This window comes from Anopheles funestus, chromosome X (assembly GCF_943734845.2).
Source record: "Anopheles funestus chromosome X, idAnoFuneDA-416_04, whole genome shotgun sequence".
In the NCBI taxonomy this organism is placed as follows: domain Eukaryota; kingdom Metazoa; phylum Arthropoda; class Insecta; order Diptera; family Culicidae; genus Anopheles; species Anopheles funestus.
In genome coordinates, this window is record NC_064597.1 from 8,123,508 (window position 1) to 8,145,357 (window position 21,850).

At 39.9% G+C, this 21,850-nt stretch overlaps 4 protein-coding genes across 10 annotated transcripts; 2 read left to right on the plus strand and 2 right to left on the minus strand.

Moving 5' to 3' along the window:
• Nucleotides 1-54: 54 nt before the first annotated feature.
• Nucleotides 55-5,472, minus strand: LOC125764208 (chitinase-like protein 3). 3 transcript variants are annotated; one of them, XM_049428206.1, is made up of 6 exons: nucleotides 5,007-5,472; nucleotides 4,671-4,788; nucleotides 4,267-4,574; nucleotides 3,652-3,776; nucleotides 2,619-3,572; nucleotides 55-2,156 (listed from the first exon to the last, which is right to left on the minus strand). In XM_049428206.1, exons 3-6 carry the CDS (start codon nucleotides 4,317-4,319, stop codon nucleotides 1,510-1,512), a joined length of 1,779 nt encoding a protein of 592 aa, XP_049284163.1. In that variant the 5' UTR covers nucleotides 4,320-4,574; nucleotides 4,671-4,788; nucleotides 5,007-5,472; the 3' UTR covers nucleotides 55-1,509. The 3 variants fall into 3 exon arrangements, with proteins under 3 accessions (XP_049284163.1, XP_049284146.1, XP_049284154.1); XM_049428189.1 differs by lacking the exon at nucleotides 4,671-4,788 and having other exon boundaries at nucleotides 5,007-5,471; XM_049428197.1 differs by lacking the exon at nucleotides 4,671-4,788 and having other exon boundaries at nucleotides 5,229-5,468.
• A 234-nt stretch (nucleotides 5,473-5,706) lies between these two features.
• On the plus strand, nucleotides 5,707-9,346 carry LOC125764168 (dolichyl-diphosphooligosaccharide--protein glycosyltransferase subunit STT3A). Its single transcript, XM_049428103.1, has 4 exons — nucleotides 5,707-6,423; nucleotides 6,498-7,990; nucleotides 8,237-8,456; nucleotides 8,537-9,346. Exons 1-4 carry the CDS (start codon nucleotides 6,336-6,338, stop codon nucleotides 8,869-8,871), a joined length of 2,136 nt encoding a protein of 711 aa, XP_049284060.1. The 5' UTR covers nucleotides 5,707-6,335; the 3' UTR covers nucleotides 8,872-9,346.
• Nucleotides 9,347-10,447: 1,101 nt separating this feature from the next.
• LOC125764390 (ras-related protein Rab-39B) lies at nucleotides 10,448-13,943 on the plus strand. 5 transcript variants are annotated; one of them, XM_049428605.1, is made up of 4 exons: nucleotides 10,448-10,621; nucleotides 10,766-10,831; nucleotides 10,921-11,661; nucleotides 11,958-13,943. In XM_049428605.1, exons 3-4 carry the CDS (start codon nucleotides 11,554-11,556, stop codon nucleotides 12,507-12,509), a joined length of 660 nt encoding a protein of 219 aa, XP_049284562.1. In that variant the 5' UTR covers nucleotides 10,448-10,621; nucleotides 10,766-10,831; nucleotides 10,921-11,553; the 3' UTR covers nucleotides 12,510-13,943. The 5 variants fall into 5 exon arrangements, with proteins under 5 accessions (XP_049284562.1, XP_049284552.1, XP_049284533.1 ...); XM_049428595.1 differs by having other exon boundaries at nucleotides 10,448-10,608; XM_049428576.1 differs by having other exon boundaries at nucleotides 10,766-11,661.
• A 252-nt stretch (nucleotides 13,944-14,195) lies between these two features.
• LOC125764410 (protein C19orf12 homolog) lies at nucleotides 14,196-15,118 on the minus strand. Its single transcript, XM_049428634.1, has 2 exons — nucleotides 14,919-15,118; nucleotides 14,196-14,851 (listed from the first exon to the last, which is right to left on the minus strand). Exon 2 carries the CDS (start codon nucleotides 14,815-14,817, stop codon nucleotides 14,395-14,397), a length of 423 nt encoding a protein of 140 aa, XP_049284591.1. The 5' UTR covers nucleotides 14,818-14,851; nucleotides 14,919-15,118; the 3' UTR covers nucleotides 14,196-14,394.
• Between the last annotated feature and the right edge of the window lie 6,732 nt (nucleotides 15,119-21,850).

Genomic DNA, 21,850 nt, shown 5'->3' on the forward strand with positions numbered 1-21,850 from the left:
AAATCTACATTTTAAATCTACTGGTGATATTAATGAGGCACATCCATGTTGCGATAACATTTTGATTTTTTAAAGATATATTTCAGTATAAAAAAAAACAGAGCGTGTCGTGCGATTATTGCGTAAACAGTAACACTACCCGCCGCAGAACTCTGCCCTAAAATGTTGTTCTCCAGTTAACAATAAATTACTTAAAAAAAACAAAAACAAAAAATAAAAAAAAACTATTAAACATATAAATTAATATATTTATAACAAAACAGAGAACGGATTCAATCAGAGGCACATGTTTTAGGTAAAGTTTTCGTATCCGACGAAGACCGATCTGCTGTCCTTGCATTGTTTTTACCATTCCCGTGGGCGGGGGGGGACCATCGTCTCTTTATACATACTGGAACATTGAATTTTGTTTGCGCATTGCACAAACCCTTTCTCGATGCGTTCAAAAAGTAGTAATACCTTCACCATCAGATCAATGTATAGCCTCGATAAAGGTGAAAAACAAAACAAAGGGTGCTGGGCTGGACAAACAGGTTGCAAAACAGCGCAAAGAACACTACAGGCCTCTTTTACTTTGCTGGAAGACAATAAATTGGTACATTGATAATCTATCTGGTGTCCTTTTATCTAGTTTGGAATAGTTTTCTTCTTCTCTCTTTTAACATATTTGTAGACGATTAGCTTTGTCTAATTTAAATTTCATTACATAAGCACATGTTCGGCTGTATTTGTGCTGTAAAAACAAAAAATCTATGTACAGTTTGAATATTTCACGTAACATTTACCGGAATGATTATAGGAATAAGATATATGTATAGACACCTTCACAAACGGTATGTTTTGTTTTAGATAGATAGAGAAATAGAGGGAAGTAAAACAAGAGCAAAGAAAACAGAGAAATACAAACGAAATGATATTCGCAGCAAAAAAGTGAAACATTAGCAAATGGGATTCTATCATTACTGGCTTAAAAAAAATTAAATAAGCTTCATAACATTTACTGCAGGAATGTCTATTACATTGCTCTGCGGAAATAAAACGCCATATACGTTTCCTAGCCGATTTTGTAACAACGATTTCGATTAAAACACTTTTTTCATTATAAAAATGTGTAGCAAATACAAAACGAAAAATGCACCATCGATTTGCAATATCTTGACTAGAAATTTACTTATAATCATTACGGTGAAGCGTGTGTTGCACAATTTCAGCAGAACTGGAGGAAGCACGAATGGTAATTGATCACGTTCATGTGGCAGGTTCGGGGGAGGAAAGAAACAAAATTTGCAGGGAAAGGTAAAAACGTAAAAAAAACAAATAGCGTATCAACAAGTATCCATAACTCTAGACGGCACTTCAGGTGCTTCGTTAGCTGCAGTTTTTCGTTTCCTTTCCAGTGGCGATCAGCCATCTTTGCATTTTTACACCACTTTTCTACATTATCGCATTAGCAGTAGCATGCGTCTATCGTTGAACATTCGGTAGTGAACGTAAGTTCGTTACGGTGGTTCACCGGTTTTCCTCTATTCTTTCCTCCGTGACAGCAGACGCAACAGAACCTCTATCGAGGCGCTTGTTTTGCTTTGCTATGGTAGGTTGACGGTGCGTTACAGTTTTGTTGGCATTAGTTTCCACCAAAACCGACCGTACCTTGCGTAGCAACGGGAAAGTAGCTTGCTGTCCGGCTGTACCATCACCGTACAGTGCGTTATCCGCACAATACGAACCAAAATCATCGGTGTTGAGCGAAAAGATCATCGCACCACCGAATTCATGATCCTTGATAAATTTGGCTTTACACTCAAGACTACGCTCGTCTTCGTACGAGATCCACTCACTGCCGGAGTACATATACGGCGAGCAGCTCTCCACATCGTATACCTGATGGACGTAGATGTTGTAACGACGGAACCAACATATTTCGGAGTAGGACGCAAAACCGAACAAACCGACGCGACCGTAGTTGGACGCCGGTGCACCAATGCGCGTGTTGAATGGATTGACTAGAGCGAATGTATGACCGTACGTCGGTAGTCCCAGTATTAATTTGCTCTTTTCCAACCCAGCTGACAGCCAGTAGTGTACGGATTCGTTGATATTTAGTGTACCCAGCAGGGCCAATTCATTTGGCCTTCGATACAGCGGTGCGTTCAGACCTACAGCGGAAAAATCACAAAGTTATGAGAGAAATGTACGAGGAGAAGAATATTCTAAAACACTTAGAACAAAACTTATTAGAACAAAAAAAATTGTAGTACAGTAGAACCTCGATTATCCGGGGGCGGATTAAACGTGCGATGAAATTTGACAGCTATTCAACGGTGGTGAACATTTCTTCTGATGTCAGGTTGGTTAAAATTATTAAAATCGTCACCAAACGATATATTTTTATTATGATTTTATTTTACGTTCTAAATTTTGATTGATATTTGATAATAATTTGCTCGATCCAGAATCATTTTAGCATCAAAAGGAGAGATACTATTTACGCTTTATCTACATATAGAAATGCACTTGATATTTAAGGGACTATTATCCGTGAAAATCGATTAACCGGCATCAGTCCGGATAATCGACGTTCTACTGTATTTCTATTCTATGTTTTGATTAACACTTACCTGTTTGTGGTAAATCCGGTGAGTAAAAATGATAATCATATGTCATCAGGTTGACATAGTCGGCGTAATTGTTGATTTCCGTCACATCGTACGCCATGTAGGCGATGGTTTCCTGCGGTGCAACGGCCACACTCAGTATGTACGTCCGGTGCTCCCGCTGATACTCACGCCGTATTTCATGCAGCAGCTGGGAAAAATGCATACGCCGTTTGCCACCATTATCGGGAAACTCCCAATCGAGATCGACCCCATCGAGATGGTACAGTTCCAATGATGACTTAATCGACTGTATGAACTGTTTGCGATTGGCATGGTTTTCGACCATGGTGGCGAAACCTCCGACGCTACCACCGCCTATCCACAGCAGTATGCGCAACGATGGATTAGCTCGCCGGAGTTGCTTCGTACGCACCAGCGCTTCCCGCACGTCGTTATCAATGAACAGTGTGTTGTTGACGATATCGATTATGCCGATGTTTAAATGCGTGCAAAGGTGGGGATCGATATGCTCTGGCAGCAGCATGTGCCGAAGGTTGGGACTCCGTCCGATCACTCCCGTGTGGCGTGCGGCGAGCAGTGCCGGCGTTGTATAGTAGCAAACAATTTTCGGACTCGGTGGCTGACCGTTCATCGCTTCCTTCGAGTATATGTAGTTTCCAAAGCGGGACGGAAATATCCGTTCATTATCCAACTCTTTCACACGCAACGGTTCGGAGGATTTGCTCACGCTTCTATCAACGTTGCGTGTGTCATTCGTCAAACCAAATACATTACCCGCCAGAATAGTTGATCCATTATTGGCGTAAATACTTTTTACAACTGTTTCTTTATAAGCGTTTTCCACCGGGGGATTATCCGGATAGGTTGAAAACGTGTCTTGCTGCTGCTGTTTAAGCGTTTGGCGTAATGCTTCCTCGTACAGCACTAATCTATTCCGCCAGTGAAGTGTTACATCTGAAAAAAAACATTTAAATTCGAACATTAACGAATAAAATAAAAATCAAGGAAAAAAACATAGTTTGTTCAGTATTACCTAAAAGTGCCGGTGGTATAATTAGATTCTGCCGAAATATCATAGTCCATGTTGCGTACACCGTAAGGCTAGACATGCCACAAAGAGCAATAAGCAAACAGCTCTGAATATATGTATGTTGCCTCCTGTGAAGAAAAAAAAAACAACGGGAAATCGATATAAAATGTTGTATCTAGCAAATTGAAAAATAGTTTTACGAGAAGAACTAAACTACCGTTTCGTAGCACGCTTGGTTGACGCTATATCGATAGTTTCCCATTAATCATAAATTACGCAACTGAACAACTCACCACAAAATCATTTACCGTAATGCACCGTTGGAGGCATCCCAAAATTTAAACACCACCAACCTGAGCTTACGCTTAGAGTGATTGGCACACGGCCAGAAAAGAAATTATGAATACCTGCTCCTGCGGCAAATGACAGACAAGAGCCTATTTTTCGATTTTCTAAACATTTTCTTTTAAAATGATTCGCATTAGGTAAGTTGAATAAGATGGTATTTGTATACAAATATCCTAAGAAGAGAAATATCCAAGAATTCAATTGATATGGCGCTATCTGATTCAGTTTTTTTCTATACAACAGTATTTTATCACAAATCAATTCAATTACCTTAGCTTCGTATCTTCTTTTAGTAACTCGTATTTGCCTTGCTGTTTCGACATTTTCCGTCGTTGGTGATGTGTCGGTGTTCGGGAGGTTGGGTTTTGAAAATGGATCTTCTTGTATCGACTGCGTTCTGCTCACTGTGTGCGATCTCGTGAGGATAAATCAATGCGCTTCGATGCGGAAGATGCTGTTGTTTAGCTCGGAGGACAGCAAAAGAAGTAACCCGTCGACAACAACTGCATTTCGTACCATGAATGGAATTGTCTTGTTAGTTGCAAGTATTGCGAATTGCTATACTTGATTGATGACACCTTAAACAACAAAAAAACAGAAACGATTATTCAAGCAGACGGTACAGATAAGCGGTATGTTTTCAACCGCAGTACTATGAAGCGAGTAATATTTACATTCTACGCCCTTTTATAGATTAATGCACATGTCCTTCGATATGGGACTATTATTGTGATAGCATTGCAATGACGATTAAAGATAACAACTCGGCAGCTAGTGATGCTGTTGCCTTAGCTTTTTATGTGAAATTGAAACGTAAGAAATATTGTTGTTTTCTTGTTAGCTGTTTGCAACAATGTAAGGATCTTATTCATTCGGCGTTTTCTAGAAATTACTTCACTCAAAAAAGGCAAAATCACTTATCACGACACGTGGTAAACATTGCCAACAAAAGCAATTACACTGTCTTACTATCTAAATGCGTCGGTATCATCTAACGTTGATTAACAAACCTTTTTGGCAAACTTTCCACAATATTTCAGATGCGTACATTCGTCACAATTTTTCGCATTGTCAACAGGGCTGATATTATACTGATACGTGACAAAGATCGACTTTAGAGGCCGTTTATTTCTTCCACTAGCGGAATACATGCACAACAATGATTGCTGCGATGGGTATTCGATTGGAACATTAAAAATCACGTACGGAACAGGGCTCACAAAGCGTATTACCTCGGTATTGTTAGAAATCGTATAGATGCTTGTTTTGACAGGATGTTGTGTCGCTTTTGTTCAGATATTTCATAGTTTAACTGGTGTAGGTGAGTTTGCGTTTGAGTGTGTAGGTGAAAAAGCGCAATAGCAAGATCCAACTATGGGTTGTTTTTTGACAGCATAAGGACAACCGTCCGGTAGAAGCAATTTTTCGTCCAAATAGTAACGCAATTAGAAAACCTTTCTTATCTTCTTCGTACTCAGTGCCTTTGTTGAATAAAACAACAATTAAATTACAGCAACAAAACGTCCCTAGAATACATTTAATGAGCGTTATGGCACATACGTTTCAAACATTTCGCTAGAGTAACGCACGTTTAAACGCGCATTTAACTCCGGCTCGTTCACTGCTGCCTATACATACGTGTAAACAATGCTGCGGTGTAACCACGGTGTAACAAAACTGTCACTAAAGTGACAGCATTATACACAGCATCATAATGACAGTTGCCTGACAGCACCGATAACGCTGATGTGCCACGCCAGAAAGTTACATTGTATTTGACTTGGTGGTAGACCCAAACGCCGGTCTTTCTGGATCCTTTTCGACGACTCTAGACTTGCTGGCTGGTTTCGTTTTCGTGGGGACATTCGTCGTTCCTGTTTGTGCAGTAACTGCTGTATGCTGTGGCGGTATACATTGTGCCTTCACGCTCCACAATGGTGAACTGAACGGGGGGGGCTGTTCTAGTGTGCCGCTAGAGAATGCATTTCGGGAGAAGCAGTAATAACAACAACGAAAACCGGGAGATCGGAAAATACGGGTTTTGATAGTACACGATCAGCATTCTATTAAAGAGAAGTAGAAGCGTTTTACGTTGGTGGTTGGGCAAATGAATAAAACTTTCTGTCACCAAATCGTAAACGGTATTCGGATTCCATTTAGCCGGCGCCATCAAAACGGTGCGTCTTCTAGTCATCATAGCGACGAAAAGAAACGAGCAAAAGCGACCGGTCACAGAACGCTGTGAATATAAACCAAACATCACAATTAATTGATCTGTACAGTGTGCAGTACGATTTGTCCCCCAAAAAAAAACGAATAAATAGTTGCTGGAATATAAAATGGATCAAGTAACGAAGCTACGCTTGAATCTGGAGAAACAGGAAAGCCTCATAAAGCTGGGCATCCTGACAACGGCGGCTATTCTGTGTAAGTGTTGTTTGTTTTTTTTTTCTTCTTCATGCACAATTAATTGCATTGCAATCGCTTTCCTTTTGCTTTAGCTTTCTCGACGCGTCTTTTCTCCGTCCTCCGGTTCGAGAGTGTCATTCACGAGTTCGATCCGTACTTTAACTACCGCACCACGAAGCATCTTGCAGAGCAAGGGTTTTATAACTTCCACAACTGGTTCGATGATCGAGCGTGGTACCCGTTGGGCCGTATTATTGGTGGTACGATCTATCCCGGTTTGATGGTTACATCCGCCGTCCTGTATCGTTTGATGTGGCTGGTAAATATTACGGTCGATATACGGAATGTGTGCGTATTTCTCGCACCATTCTTTTCCTCCCTTACCACCATCGTGACGTATCTGCTGACGAAGGAAATACACAGCAGCGGTGCAGGACTTGTGGCGGGCGCAATGATATCGATTGTGCCGGGATACATTTCGCGCTCGGTTGCCGGATCGTACGATAACGAAGGGATCGCCATATTTTGCATGCTGCTCACGTACTACACCTGGATCAAGGCGGTCAAGACGGGTGCCATCCTGTGGGCGACGTTCGCTGCGTTGGCCTACTTCTACATGGTATCGTCCTGGGGTGGTTACGTGTTTCTCATCAATCTGATCCCGCTGCACGTGCTGGCGCTGATGGCGACGGGTCGTTTTACGCATCGCGTTTACATCGCGTACAGTACGCTGTACACGATCGGCACCATACTTTCGATGCAGATTTCGTTCGTTGGTTTTCAGCCGGTACAAAGCTCGGAGCATATGCTTGCGTTCGGTGTGTTCGGTCTCTGCCAGCTGCACGCATTCGTCGATTACGTACGGTCGGCCGTGCCGAAGGAACATTTTGAAACGCTGTTCCAAGCGCTGATTGTGACGATAGCATCGGTTGCCGCCCTGATCGGGTTGGCACTCACCGTTACTGGGAAAATTTCCCCCTGGACCGGACGATTCTACTCACTGCTCGATCCATCGTACGCGAAAAATCACATCCCCATCATTGCATCCGTGTCGGAGCATCAGCCAACGTCCTGGTCATCGTTTTACTTCGATCTGCAAATTCTGGTCTTTCTGTTTCCGGCTGGACTGTACTTTTGCTTTTCCAAGCTCTCGGATGCAAACATTTTCATCATCCTGTACGGTGTGACCAGTATCTATTTTGCTGGTGTTATGGTACGTTTAATGCTGGTTCTAGCGCCGGTTATGTGCATCCTGTCCGGTATTGCCATTTCGCATCTGCTGACCAAATATATCCGGAACATGGACGTGAGTGGAACGGGTGCCGCTACTGTCGCAGAAAGCAGCAATCGCAAGACGAAAGCACGTTACGAGCAGCAATCGTCGGTGAAGAATGAGGTCGCAATTGGCTTTGTACTGCTCGTTACGTTTTTGCTCATCACATACACGTTCCACTGCACCTGGGTTACGTCGGAAGCGTACAGCTCGCCCAGCATTGTGCTGAGTGCACGTTCGCAGGACGGTGGGCGGATCATTTTTGACGACTTTCGTGAGGCGTACTATTGGCTGAAGATGAATACACCGGAGGTAAGTGTACTGTGTGGAAGATTTTTGTTTCTTCTAAAGTCATGATGAAAACAGTTTAAGCTTGAGTTGTGTCGTAACGTTGAAGACAGTTGAGCTAAACTCCTGTATTTGCGTATATTGACATAACGATGATTATTGGCACTTTGATCGCTGAATGTTGAATGAATTCTGGCGAGTGTTTTCATCCCTCCGTATGCATGATATTTATTCGTTTGCTATTTCGTTTCGTTTGCTCCAAATTTGTAGGATGCACGCGTTATGTCTTGGTGGGATTACGGTTACCAAATAACAGCAATGGCTAACCGTACCATACTGGTGGACAATAATACCTGGAACAATACACACATTTCACGCGTCGGTCAAGCAATGGCATCGACCGAGGAAAAGGCATACGAAATAATGAAAGAGCTGGACGTGGATTACGTTCTAGTCATTTTCGGTGGATTAACTGGTTACTCGTCTGATGGTAATATTTTTATTTTTATATTATTAATAAGAATTAATTATGAAGTTTTTTAATCAATAATGAATGTCCATTGTTTACAGATATTAATAAATTCCTTTGGATGGTTCGTATCGGTGGAAGTACGGATCGTGGCGCCCACATCAAGGAAATGGACTATTACGCCCCGAGCGGAGACTTTAGAATCGACAAAGAAGGTTCGCCCGTGTTGCTGAACTGTTTGATGTACAAAATGTGCTACTATCGCTTCGGGCAGGTATATACGGAGGGTGGCAAAGCGCCCGGGTACGATCGGGTCCGGGGTGCCGAGATTGGCAACAAAGACTTCGAGCTGGATGTGCTTGAGGAGGCGTACACGACCGAACACTGGCTGGTGCGAATTTACAAGGTGAAAGATCTTAGCAATCGTGGCGTTTAAAAACGGCACACGCTCTAATTCTTCGCTTTCTTCGATATGTTTTGAAAGTTTCACTCTACTAGTTCGGTTTTCAAACAATATTAAATACTTTCCACTACTTCATTTTTCATTACACGAGCTTAAACGGAGCAAAACGGAACAAATTATATTTCTTACACACTTTTCTTTGTCATACCTTTGCAAATTGGAATCACAGAATTGTTCGTGCGATACATGCATTTATTATTTTTATTTCCTACCAGTGGTTTATACATCCCAAAGTAAAGCTTATGTTCACCATAGTTCGGTTATTAGATGCGATTGAAGAAAAAAAACCTTATCCCTTTAAGAAAAGAACCAACCTTTGAAGCGCACACAGGTTTAGCAAACCATCATAGACGAGTCCTAAAACAAGCAAAAGCAAATTGACCATGGCAAATGGTGAGGATAATCTAAGATTTCTTAGGATATCATTCCACACGAGAGAGAGAGAGAGGGAGAAAAAAACGCACGAGAGCAATAGGTGAAAAGTGAAACAGACTCACAATACTGCCACCCAGAAGAAATCAAAATATCCTTTCAAAAACTTAAAGCAAATAAACACATGAATAATTAAATTTTATTATAATCTTTGCGTTATCAATTCAATAATTGTGATGTGAGCCCAGTCAGCTCATATTCGGTATATTAGTCCTCACATCGAGTCCTCGCATTCATTTTTCAGAATTAAATGATCGATTGGTGCTTGGTAATGCTACTTTAAAAGGGAGGCGTCTCGCTTCTAATGCCGTTATTAAACATGGCATTTTTGGCCAAGCGGTTTTGTCGTCTATCTGTCAAATCGCGTTTGGCAGATAGATGCCGGTCTCAAAATCGGTATCGAGCATGTTCGATTCCGATTTGCTTCGGACCGTCGTCTATCTGTCAAACTATCGGTTTGTTTTTATTTGCGTTGTTCACGTTCATATGAACTTGCTTTAAACTTCTGTTAAATTTGTGAAAAAAGTTCATAAAGGATATAGAAGAAGATGTTTTGATGGCGGTGGCAGTTTTATTTGCTCTTCGGCCGGATTAACTTGATTCCATTTAAGAGAAACGGTGAATTTAAACCGTTTAAAGATTTTTGCAGAATCTTGAGTTATTACACGAGCGGACGGCATCTATCTGCCAAACGCACTGCCATAGCTCTTTTTGACGGATAGACGACAAAATCGCTTTGCCAAAAATGCCATGTTTAATAACGGCATAAAATACGTGTAAGTGATAAGAATTCAAATTTCCCAGATCTCACTGCTCTCTCTCTGAGCAATCTTGCCCAAAGAACAGTGTATGCTGCAATTTTTATTTCCCCAATTCACTGCAAAATAACTTCTTTTGCATAAATATCCACATCGCTCAAAGCATTTTATTTACGCCTCAATTTTAGTTCAACCGAGAACACATGGTTAGAGAAGGTTTAACGATTCCGAGCGCGGATTAAAATTGCGCTTCGTGTAAGCGAGCATTAATGTCGCGAAAAGAAGGGCGAAATTGCGCAAAAAGGGTTGCAAAACTGGTTTTACAGGGTGTAGGGCAATCCATTTTCGCATCGGGGGTTGTCAACAATTGTCATCTGTATTTGTGCAGCTGTCAAACGCGTACATCTGCTTATCGTGCTTTTTGTCAAAATATGCTGATCAAAACAACTTTGTAGAAAACTTTTGTGGAAAAACTTTGCTAAGCTGGGAAATAGAAAATCTCTGCACGGTGTCCACTCCGGTGTGTTTGTTGTGTGTGTGTGTGTCGTCTTTATTCCATAAAACAATATAAACATTTGTAGTGCATATGTGGACAAAAACGAAAAGCCATAACAGCAGCAGTTTAGTAACATATCATTATTCATGATCTGCTTTCGATCATTTCCTTTACGCTTTAGAAAAAAGGCATACAAACGGACCAGCGGTCTGGATTCTTTCGTACAAGAAGATACGCAATAGATGAAGTAAGCTCACGGTGCCGGAATGAGCGACCGGAGCGACAGCATATAATAATGTTTATGTAATTTATGTTGCTATCACTGACCACCGTCAGCCGTACGTACAACGCAGTGGATTCAGATAAAGCCAACCCAGAGATATTCTCTACGCCCTGCCTTTTGTCCGCTGCCTTCGACGTTGCGGTAGCTCTAAACGTTGGGATGCGAACGAATCTATTAGCGCTTAACGCAACAAGCAGCTAGAACGGGCACGAAAGAGACGGAAGAAGCGAATATGAACGCAGGCAAGAGATAGACAACAAGAAAACGTACCAGCGAACGTTGGCCGAAGGGCAAACAGTGCATTTGATAAGCCAAATATAAGTTCCACTGCTTAAAAGTGGTCCCCCGTTTAACACGTTTTTTCTGTGATCGCTCTCGGCGTCGTTTGCGTGCGTAAAACCGTTCCTGGTAGGCAGCAATATCTCCACCTCGACCAATTGGCAGAACAGCTGATTCACGCAAAATCCCTTTCACGCGCAACATCAATGAAATCAACATGAGCCCATGCTAAGGTCGTGACCATCAAACAACAATCAACCGCGCACGGGCGTTTCAAGCAAACCACAACCGGACCAAGCAGAGGGTACCAGAAACCAACATCAACTGGCCAGCTGGACTCGGCTGTACTCTATCTAGCAAACATCCCCTCATCAACTGTTGCAGCGCCCGAACAACAACACCACACCATGGTGGAACCTATGTTTGATTATCAATTCCGACACATTCTGATAGGAGACAGCACGGTCGGGAAGTCGTCACTGTTGAAATACTTTACCGATGGTAAATTTGCAGAAGTAAGTACACAGTGCTTTACATTAATTAGGTTTGTTTTTGCGCAGTAGTTTTGGTTGTGAATCGAATAAATCGATTTCATCTACAGCACAAAGCCAAATAAACATAACAAAAACACACACACAAGACAAAAGCATCGATATGCAGAACTATCTGCAGAAAAGCTTCATTATCTCACAGATGGTTCAAAACAGTTTCTTTGTTTACCTTTACTGGCTGTTGTGTTTACTGCATGTGTTACAATTTTTGCCTACAACTGCTCGTTAGTAATGTTTGTAACAAAATTTCCTCATTGTAGCTCTCCGATCCAACGGTAGGTGTCGATTTCTTTGCCCATCTGATAGAGGTAATGGACGGAACGCGAATCAAGCTGCAACTGTGGGACACGGCCGGGCAGGAACGTTTTCGCTCAATCACCAAATCCTACTACCGAAATTCGGTCGGTGTGCTGCTCGTGTACGACATTACCAACCATGCAAGCTTCGAACACATCCCGCTCTGGATGATGGAAGCGAAACGGCACATCGAACCGCACCGGCCCGTATTTGCGCTGGTCGGCTGCAAGCTGGACCTGGTCACTAGCGGTGCGCAGCAGCGCGAGGTTAGCATCGAGGAGGCCCGCACCTTTGCCGAACAGCACGGTCTCATATTTGTGGAAACATCCGCCCGGTCGGGTGTGAATGTGCGGGAAGCTTTTAAGCTCGTTACGCAGGAAGTGTACAACAGGATTAAGAGCGGTGAATATAAGGTGGAGGACGGATGGGACGGCATTAAGAAGGGTTTTATGCGGCCAAACAATCTTGATTTTAATCTCGTGGTGGCCGAATCCGCACGGAGTAGTTGCTGTTAGGATTTTTTTTGTTTACGTACGATGGTAAAGTTTCCAATCCATATACATACACGCAAGCGATGTGCTGCGTACGGGGAAGCGATAAAACATAGAGGGATCGTTTTTTCGTCCTGTGATGCCAGTAAAAGCAGGACCTCATCTTTTTTGGTTGGTAACGCTGGGGAAAACAATACTGATGCATGCCGTAGTGTAAAGTAAAGTTTCTTCAACAAACTGGATTTACATTTTTTCGTGCAACAAATAGGGCTCCATTTCTCCACTGGCAAACGAAATTGTATTCCAGATAGGTTTTTTCTTTTGTTATTGTTATCTATCACGCTTTTTTATTTCCCTAGATGGAGAGGGATAACCACTGCATAGTCTTGAACAAACATTTTATTCTGCTACATAATTGTATGTTTTTTTTTTTTAAAATGGTAAAACGAACATTTTCTCCTTTTATGCGGTTTTGTGCATTATCGACGTTAGGGCAGAAACTGTCTCGTATACAAATCGATACAGTCCTATGCTGTCGTGTGTAACCGACTGTTGGGTAGGTTGGCGATAAGACGATTATCCCCCGCAAGCAAACAAACAAAAAAGGAAAAGGAAAAGGCTGGTACCAGCTTAGCGTTTCACGACCGGTACAAGGTGCTCACACGGAGAGGGAAAAAAACGTTTTCATGTGATATTATTTGTGTACATTTTGTGTGGGGATTTTGTGTGTATGTATTTGTGTAGCTATGTGCGTATCTAAAAAGTGTGTCCCCCCGGGGTAGGCATGTGAACAGTGCAAATTGCGTATTCTGCACTCCAAAAAAATTGCAGTTACACCTCTTGTGCAGGCAAAACACCGTAATGTATACAGTTTTTTCATACACGAAAAACAAAATGAATAATAAACAAAAGATACAATGTTCTTGGTGATCTGTTTTAGATGAGCTAAAATGTAATAGAATTCAATTAAACAATTGTTAGTGTAAAAAAAAAAACAAAAAACAAAATCAAAAACAAACCAGTAAACCAAAAAAGGCAAGGCAGATAATAAGTAACGAATTTTTAATAAACATTTTCTGTTGCTGTAAACGTTTCTTCCTACGAAACCAACCAATATGTACAGTGAAATCATTCGGCTCTTTACTTCAATAGCACGGTATAAAATCGTACAGATTGAATTAAAATCTGGAGTGCTTTTTTTGTTTTGTCTTTCGAATGCCGATTAGAAACCAAACATACATTTGTTACGTTTCGGCCATACTAAAACATCATCATATCGGCTAGATGAGCTAGACAATTCCGAGCAACTTATTATAATCTTACTAAAAAAAAACCTTCCTTGCGTTTTAAACATATATACTTTCAAACGGGGGAAATATACAACAAACTAAAGCACTGTAGCGTTTGAAGAATAAAAAGGAAAACACATAAATTCTTTAACCGTATAAATTATATAAAGTAATGTGAATTTTTCGTTGAAAGAAAAAATGGTTTGAGTATCACTTTTACTCCTTGCGACGGTTACAGTCTTTGAGCAGCATGATTCTGGCTATCGGCGACACATTATTGTTATCGCAAATAGATTAAACATCTATCCAAAGTTTAACTTTTCTGTCGGTGTTCTGAGATATTAATTGCGCTTAGCTTAAGGATTACAATGTGATTATCGTTCAATTAGTTGTGAATTTATTATACATCGATTACATTCTCAAAAAAAAACAAACCTTTATTCAATGTAAAACCCACTGCGTTTTGTTCTATTTACGTATTTTATACCATCCCATCACAATATTATAACTTTAATCTTGTAAGACTAAACAACGCGAAAGGCACTATGTGAATTAGTGGCAAACTTATCTTACATTATACGCACCAAACTAAGAGCCTGTGATTACCGCAATTTACACCGTCAGTCAATGATTTGCATACGCATTTCATTAGTCAAAAACGATACTACAGTCGCAACGACCGTTTGCTGTGCGGAAAGGTTGCCGGTGAGCAACGGTAAAATAACCATAAGATCCGTCGGATGGAATTCTGATAACGCTTCGACTATCCGCTGTTTTAGCTGCTCCTGCTCCTGCACCGTGAGATCGTGTCGAATGATGTGGCTTACCGGTTTGAACTGATTGTTCGTCATAACGTAAGCGATCAGGCCACCAACGGCACCGCCGACAAACAACCCGACTGGACCCGCCAGCAAACCGCCGACAAATGTGGACGATCCTGCAACGGTTGCACCTTTTGCGCTACTTTTAAGCGTAACACGCATCGACTGTTTGTCGGTGAGAATGGCCACAGCATCCAGTAATTCCCGCGTATTGATTGGCATGTTGTCTGGACGTTGCTGGACGTTCTTATAAGCACTGTAATGTAATACGATTCCGTTGAAAGAACAGTCGTGGGATTTTAGTGACATAATTTGAAGCTTACCCGTGAGTAATTCTGCATGGAACGCACCGACCTAGGCAAGACTTAATCGATAAGGCCTATCGTATGAAGTTGAAAGTGTCGTTTTACTTTATTTACCTTTTGTGTATTATTTTCGTACCACGATCGCTTTGTATGTCATTCTGTCCAATATGGTCAAGGTAGGGAAGGTAATATCATTGAAACGCCATATACGATTTGATCGCTTGACAGTTTCGGTCGGAAACTTCAAGGCCCATAAAGGCTCATCTACACAAAGCGTGAACTGTAAAGCGCAATTGATGAAAGGGTTGTTACACGCACACACACACACAAATTATACATCGAATAAGCCTCTAAACTCTAATAATAATTATTTGGTATCGTGAAAGCAAAGCGATTGAAAAAGGCTATCTAGATTTAAAATTTGAAATGATAGTGTTAAAGCTTTTTTAATTATCTTTTTTTTCGAATTTCAAATCAACCGAATGAAAGAACTACTTATACTACTTCAAGTCACAGTTATTTTATCGTCCAAACATTTAAAAAACGGTGGGTCAAAATTAACAATATATTGTAAAGCAAGAGATTACTTTCTACAGGCAGATTTAAGCACTCATTCTGAATAGCAAACGGAAAACTTTCCATCGGGAAAGCAAATTTGCATTCTGCACACTTATTAGAGTCGACGAAAGCTTCATCGATTTTTTTTTTTCTTCGATCAATCAAACTGTCAAAATGAAAACCATAAACAAAATTCAAAATACCAGCTCGTTGAGAGAAGCAACTGTATGATTTTTTAATAAGTTTTGAGTTATGAAGTCGTAAATCGTCGAATGCTGAGTGGTTTGTTGGGCTCTATTACTTTTTTATTTACACGACCAGGTGTTCCGCTTCTTAGATCTTCCGAAGAAGAAGACGTAAGTTAATTCCACCATATAACCTCTTCGCATTATCGAGGAACAAACCTTCATACCTGCAACACAATGCTTCGAAATGTGTGTCCTCCGAGTGACGGAATTCCTTAATTTACCCCGCAATGTCTGTCTCGGGACAATTTTCTTTTTTTTTTGCTTTCAACACTTAAAGATCAGTGAAGTATCAATGGAAAAAGGATATCGTCAAAACATAGGCAAAAACGCAGCTCTAAATTCTACACAAATCATGCAAACATTGTGTTTGTCTATCTAGATTTCAAGTTAAACGCAAAAGAAGAAAATTTTGAAATATTTCAATTTCGATTTTTTTGGTTTTTGTGCGAGATTCAAATTTGCTTCCCGTTTGTTTAGAGTCTTTCCCGGTGAAAAGTTTTCCGTTTGTAACTCAGAATGAACGCTTCACAATCGAACAAAAAGTTTTTTTTTTGTTGGGAAAATACTTATTCCATAATATTATGTTATTTCATTCTTCCATAAATCTTATTCCACCTTCAAGACACTCGAATTGAGTTGTGTAATTTCTATGTACAATGAGTTAATTTTTAATACCATTTTGTGTTATATAAAGATGTTAAAGAACATTGATGCTTTTTTTTCTTAAATACCATTCTTTATAGCACACTTATAGCGCAGGAAAATGAACACCAAAATGAACACAAACCGGAGCTTCTTTGTAAAGGACAACTGGAAGATTTCGCCGCAATATTTCGCTCGTTAGAAAAGGCGAAAGCTTCGAGAACGTGCTTTTTATGGATGAAGCTTTCAAATTTAAATGTTTTTCTACACATGGCAGAGCGTTTTAAAAACAAATTTGTTAGACACAAAGCATTTTCCACTCATTCTCGTGCATTTGCAGTCCAGTTTTGTAGGGAAGTTTAATTTTACGTTTTACATTAGCAATAACGTGGGTCAAGGTCAAATTGGATTCTTAAATATCTATATAAAAATATGAGTATTTGAACTATTGTAAGAATTCACATAAAAATATAAAAGTGAAATTAATTAAATTTTTAAGACCCACTTTGGTCCCCAAAATCGCTGGTGATGTATCGAACGGAGCATATTTTCTTATACTTAACTGCACAGATTCAAAATCCCATTAGGAACTTTATATTTAAAGTCAGCATTTAAATGAATTTTTAAAAAACATGCTACCTACACACCTCACATCATCATTTCATAAAACAAAGCAGAAATGCATACGAAGGTGCATTTATCGTTCCCCTTTTGGATGGTCCGTTGGTCAGTGTGGATGGATTGGATGGATGGATGTAAAGTGAAGGCACAAACTTGCGCTCGTGCGTAACGTGCTGCTGTAAATAGAGTGAAATCAAGCTGACGACAGTGCCGATATCTGCATCGGACGACATCGAGAAGATATGTAGATTTACTGGATAATTCTGTACCAGGAATGCGCTTGCGAAACGAGGGGAGGGGAGGGGGGGGAAGGGGAAGGGGGAAAGGGATGGTCGTAATGTACGGTCGGTGGCAGCTCGATTAACGACTGTCGACTTTCGATACGGCAAGAAAGTTAAAAATTAACAACATAAACCCATTTTCTGACGCACCCAGGATTCGTAGGCGTGTCCTTTGGTTACCGAGCCCGAGAAAAAGGACTTGCTGCATGGGCAGCTGCCCATAAGGTAGATATGCTGCAGATGCTATGTAAGGATAGCTTGAACCTAACACATACACATACACATTCATACATCGATTCTGAAACACAATGTTGCGGTGGTTTGTTGCTCTCGGTGAAATAAAATGTTTAACAAAAACATGTAAATCGCAAAAAGTTAAAGAGGAATGTCACATGTAAAAAGAAAAAGACCGAAAAGAAGAAGAAAAAATGGAAATAATATACATTTTTCGTTTTACACTATGTAACCTTAAACATAGACCGTAACGTCAACGATCGAAATGTTTTAAGTGACGCTTGGAATGACTTTTTTTCCCTGTTGTTCTCCTCCCTACCATCGGTACGATGGTTGGGGATGGCAGATTTTTTTTTTGCGCCGCTTGACAAAATTTGAATGCCTGCCGTACCAGTGACCGTGTGCAAAACCAGCGAAACGATCCTGCAAAAAGGAGAGAAAAAAAAAACAAATCGTTTCTGCCTTCAATTTAACGGTGGCTGCCGAGCGTTGCCGGCGAAGCGAAAAGTAATCTACGACTATCAATGCTATCTTTCAACGTTTTCATTTCTTTTGTTTCGTTATGTGTCTAAAGGACGGGTCTAAAAGGTGGATCGAATGGGGGGGGGGGGGGGGGGGGGAAAGAAAAACTGCTGCTGAATTTGAATCGATCGAGCATTTTGTTGTCCGTTGACATTTTCCGCGGATGTAAAGATGATTTGTAGACCATACACACGGGTGCAGTATAAAAAGGAAAACATGTACATATATACACAAACGTTTGCTTTAGTTTGGAGTATTTCCTGATAAAATATAATGTGTATTTCGATTCACATTATGCTCTATGATTTACCTTCGTTTCGCATTAACTACTTCCTTTACTATTTATTTATTTTAATAGAAAACCATTTTCCAATAAAAAAGTAACTAACTATAACTTAAGTTAAAATAAAGAATTCTAAATCGTTGGGCAGCATAAAGATTTTTGAAAAATTTAGAAAAATTTTATAAATTGATTTTTTTTAATGCAAATTTGTTGCAATAAGTTTCTTTTCACTCAAAAAATGCTTTAGATTAAAAAAAGAATAAAAAATCTGAAAAAAATTCAAAAAATTTTTCAACTCGAAAATTTCATAAGGCTTACCCCTTACGATTTTTTTGGGAAATTTTGCAAAAAAAATTAAATTGTTTAATTTTAATGCCAATTGGTTCAAATAAGTTTCTTTTCACTAAAACAATGCTTTAAATAAAAAAAATAAAAAAATAACAAAATTTAAACAAAATCGAAAAATTTGAAAATTTCATTAGGCTCATTTTTTCACCAAGTTTTGCCTATAACTCGGTCGGTATCCAACGGATCGCCAATCTTTAACCTGTGGTCGATAGATGGCATTAATGGCTACATTTTCTTCATGGACGGCTATGTCCTCAGATGTCTGTGTCAGAAGTTATTGAAGGAATCAAGTTCCTCACCCTGTTTGAGAAAATGTAAAATTTTCCTCATTTTTGCTCCAAATTTTTCCTATAACTCGGTCGGTATCCAACGAATCGCCAATCTTTAACCTGTGGTCGATAGATGGCACCAATGGCTACATTTTCTTCTTGGACGGCCATGCCCTCAGATGTCTGTGCCAGAAGTTATTCGAGGAACCAAGTTCCTTACCCTGTTTGAGAAAATGTCAAATTTTCCTCATTTTTGAGCAATGTAGCAAAAATTTAAAATGTGATATATTTTGATGGGAATTTGTTGCAATAAGTTTCTTTTCACTTAAATAGTGCTTTAAATTAAAAAAAGAATAAAAAATCAGAAAAAAATTTCAAAAAAAATTTTCACTCGAAAATTTCATAAGGCTTACCCCTTACGATTTTTTTGGGAAATTTTGCAAAAAAATTAAATTGATTTATTTTAATGCCAATTGGTTCAAATAAGTTTCTTTTCACTCAAATAATACTTTAAATAAGAAACGAATAAAAAATAATAAAAACAATTTTAAAAAATCCAAAAACATGAATATTTTCTCCGTGTTGAACAATATGCTTAATGAATACTTAGGCAAATCAATCCACATGAGTCAGATGACAAGAAACAATAGAATAGTAGTCTGCTTCTCAGAAAGAAGGTGACAGTTTTAAGAGGAAACTAATCGTAAGGTAAGATATAACAAAAAAATGTGTTTTAAAAGCTTGTTACCCACCTTAAATCTTACATCATTGCAGTTACTGGTTCTATAATTAACGAATGTCATTGCACTGGGTGTTGATTTGATGAACACCTGTGTCCACTACGTTTAACAGGCCACTCGCAAATCACAATAGATGGTCCCCTACGACCCCTTGACGTACGCATCTGTGTGGGATGCTGGATACACATTCGCTCTCTCGCTCTCTCACTCTCACGCGCTGTTAACAGAATATTGAAACGGCAGTGGACAGCGTTAGTATTGTGTTAATATTTAGTGTGTTTAAGTGCGACAATTCAATAAAGGCTTTTATTGCAATATGTGTCTAGCGTATTATATATAGAGCGTCAAAATATTATTTTCTCCTCAAAATAGATGTAAACCATTCAATGGAAAAGTCTACTGTAATCAGCTTAGTTACACGCAGTAATCGTACAGAATCCGGCATTTGTGTACGAGCTAGTGTTTGTTGCCGAAAGGTATACAATTGTAGCACAATGCATTTTAATACGCAACGATTTATATCTTACAAGGATCATTAAGACGAATGAATATACTAACTGCGTTACGATTTCTGTAATCCTCTGAGGAGAGAATACTAAAGAAATTCAGCTTTACTAATGTTAACCATGATGGTCCATTTAGATGGTAGCGTAAAATCTTTATGCGAAATTTCAAATTATAATGAATGGCACTAAACTTACAATAGAAAAAAAGGAATGCTTCCTCCCAAACGTCTAACGGTTTGAAGATTTATTTTCCTTTTTTGTACCAGTCCGTGATGGTCAAGCACAGCTTGCACGTCTTCAATGATTTCCATTTTCGTTGTAAAACTACCCCACAAATTAATGTCGGTAATGTTCTGAAATGCGTTTCCTGCCGTGGCGTTTTAGTGCCACTGTACAATTAGACACCTAATTAGTCGCCATTAGCATGGTGAATTGTGTGGCACACAGCTGGACATCGGATACGGTTTTACCGTAGTTGTGCAAAGACACTCGACAGAATAATTGTTCACTTTTTTCTAGCCTACCCGAATGGAGAAGACTGGGAGTAGTGGGACGTTAGAAGTGGAAAAAAGATTGTGTCGTTACCTGTAAGCTGAGAATTCTTGGAGAAAGCAACTCTGAGTAGATAACGCTTCAGTGCAGTTGCCAAAGACGTAACAAAGTCATTCTTCATTAAGACTAGATTAAGACTTCCTTTTTTTTGTTTGAAGAAGTAGGGGGGTTTATGTCTTATAGCTTACCATCTCCCAAGAGCTGAAGTGGTTAAAGTCAAGAACTCGAGATTGTGTAATAAATTGAGCGCGCACACGATAGGGCGTGTACCATGCGACTGTATCCCTGCAGTGTATGATATAAACGAAGGATTAAGTGTACAATCGGTACGCTCTGTACATGTCACTTCTCTGCTACTTTTTTTCTCTCTGTTGCACCCAGGTGCGATTTACTAAACTCCCCCCTCCCCCCCTCCCAGAGACAACGAGTTACAACGGGTTTGTAACGGAAAAAACGTTGAACGAAGCGGGAATAGGACTCTAGCACATAGCTATATCTATACGGACACACCAATGAACCGGTGCCTGACGTACATATACCTCTTGTCCACATAGCAAGAAAAAAGGGGTTTCTGGGATTTGCAATTGCTGGTAAAGTACGCCATAACCCCACCTACCCCTCCGATTATAACAAAAAAACACTATCCCTCCACCCAGCTGCTTCCTTCACGACGAGAGGCAAACGATCGTTTGTACGTAGTTTTTTTTTTATTTTATTTTATTTTACGAAAACAAAAGGACTCAAACTTTTACAAAGGATGGACAAAACCCACACTACCGTACAGGGTCCGTGACCCTCCAGGACAGTTACCATCCCGGTGCTATACTCCCCACGGGACATGAACACGTTGCAATCGTCAAAACCATTTTAGTTTCGCCATTGTTTCCGGTCCGGGAGGAATTTTTGTTGCTGTTGTTGTTGGTTTTGTTTGTTTCGCTAAGATCCATCTATTCGTGCCGAAAAATCGGATATTTCATTCTCCGTGTTCTGGGCACTGTTTTTTTTTCGTATTTTTTTTTTCTATTTTAGTTTGCACTTTAACTCATTCTACTAACTGCCTAACAAAACAGCAAAAATGTAAACCAAAAAATAGAAAGAAAAAAAAATCACACAGTAAGAAAAGAAATAATGCAAACAGCTCCAGTC

Bases quoted from the DNA above. Each gene is read 5' to 3' on its own strand.
- LOC125764208 (XM_049428206.1), bottom strand. From the start codon at position 4,319: ATGTCGAAACAGCAAGGCAAATACGAGTTACTAAAAGAAGATACGAAG. The intron at 3,777-4,266 runs GTAATTGAATTG...TTTTCTTCACAG, and splicing joins AAAGAAGATACGAAGCTAAG to GAGGCAACATACATATATTC. The intron at 3,573-3,651 runs GTAATACTGAAC...GTTTTTTTTCAG, and splicing joins TATACCACCGGCACTTTTAG to ATGTAACACTTCACTGGCGG.
- LOC125764168 (XM_049428103.1), top strand. From the start codon at position 6,336: ATGGATCAAGTAACGAAGCTACGCTTGAATCTGGAGAAACAGGAAAGC. The intron at 7,991-8,236 runs GTAAGTGTACTG...CCAAATTTGTAG, and splicing joins TGAAGATGAATACACCGGAG to GATGCACGCGTTATGTCTTG. The intron at 8,457-8,536 runs GTAATATTTTTA...CATTGTTTACAG, and splicing joins AACTGGTTACTCGTCTGATG to ATATTAATAAATTCCTTTGG.
- LOC125764390 (XM_049428576.1), top strand. From the start codon at position 11,554: ATGGTGGAACCTATGTTTGATTATCAATTCCGACACATTCTGATAGGA. The intron at 11,662-11,957 runs GTAAGTACACAG...TCCTCATTGTAG, and splicing joins CCGATGGTAAATTTGCAGAA to CTCTCCGATCCAACGGTAGG.
- LOC125764410 (XM_049428634.1), bottom strand. From the start codon at position 14,817: ATGCCAATCAATACGCGGGAATTACTGGATGCTGTGGCCATTCTCACC.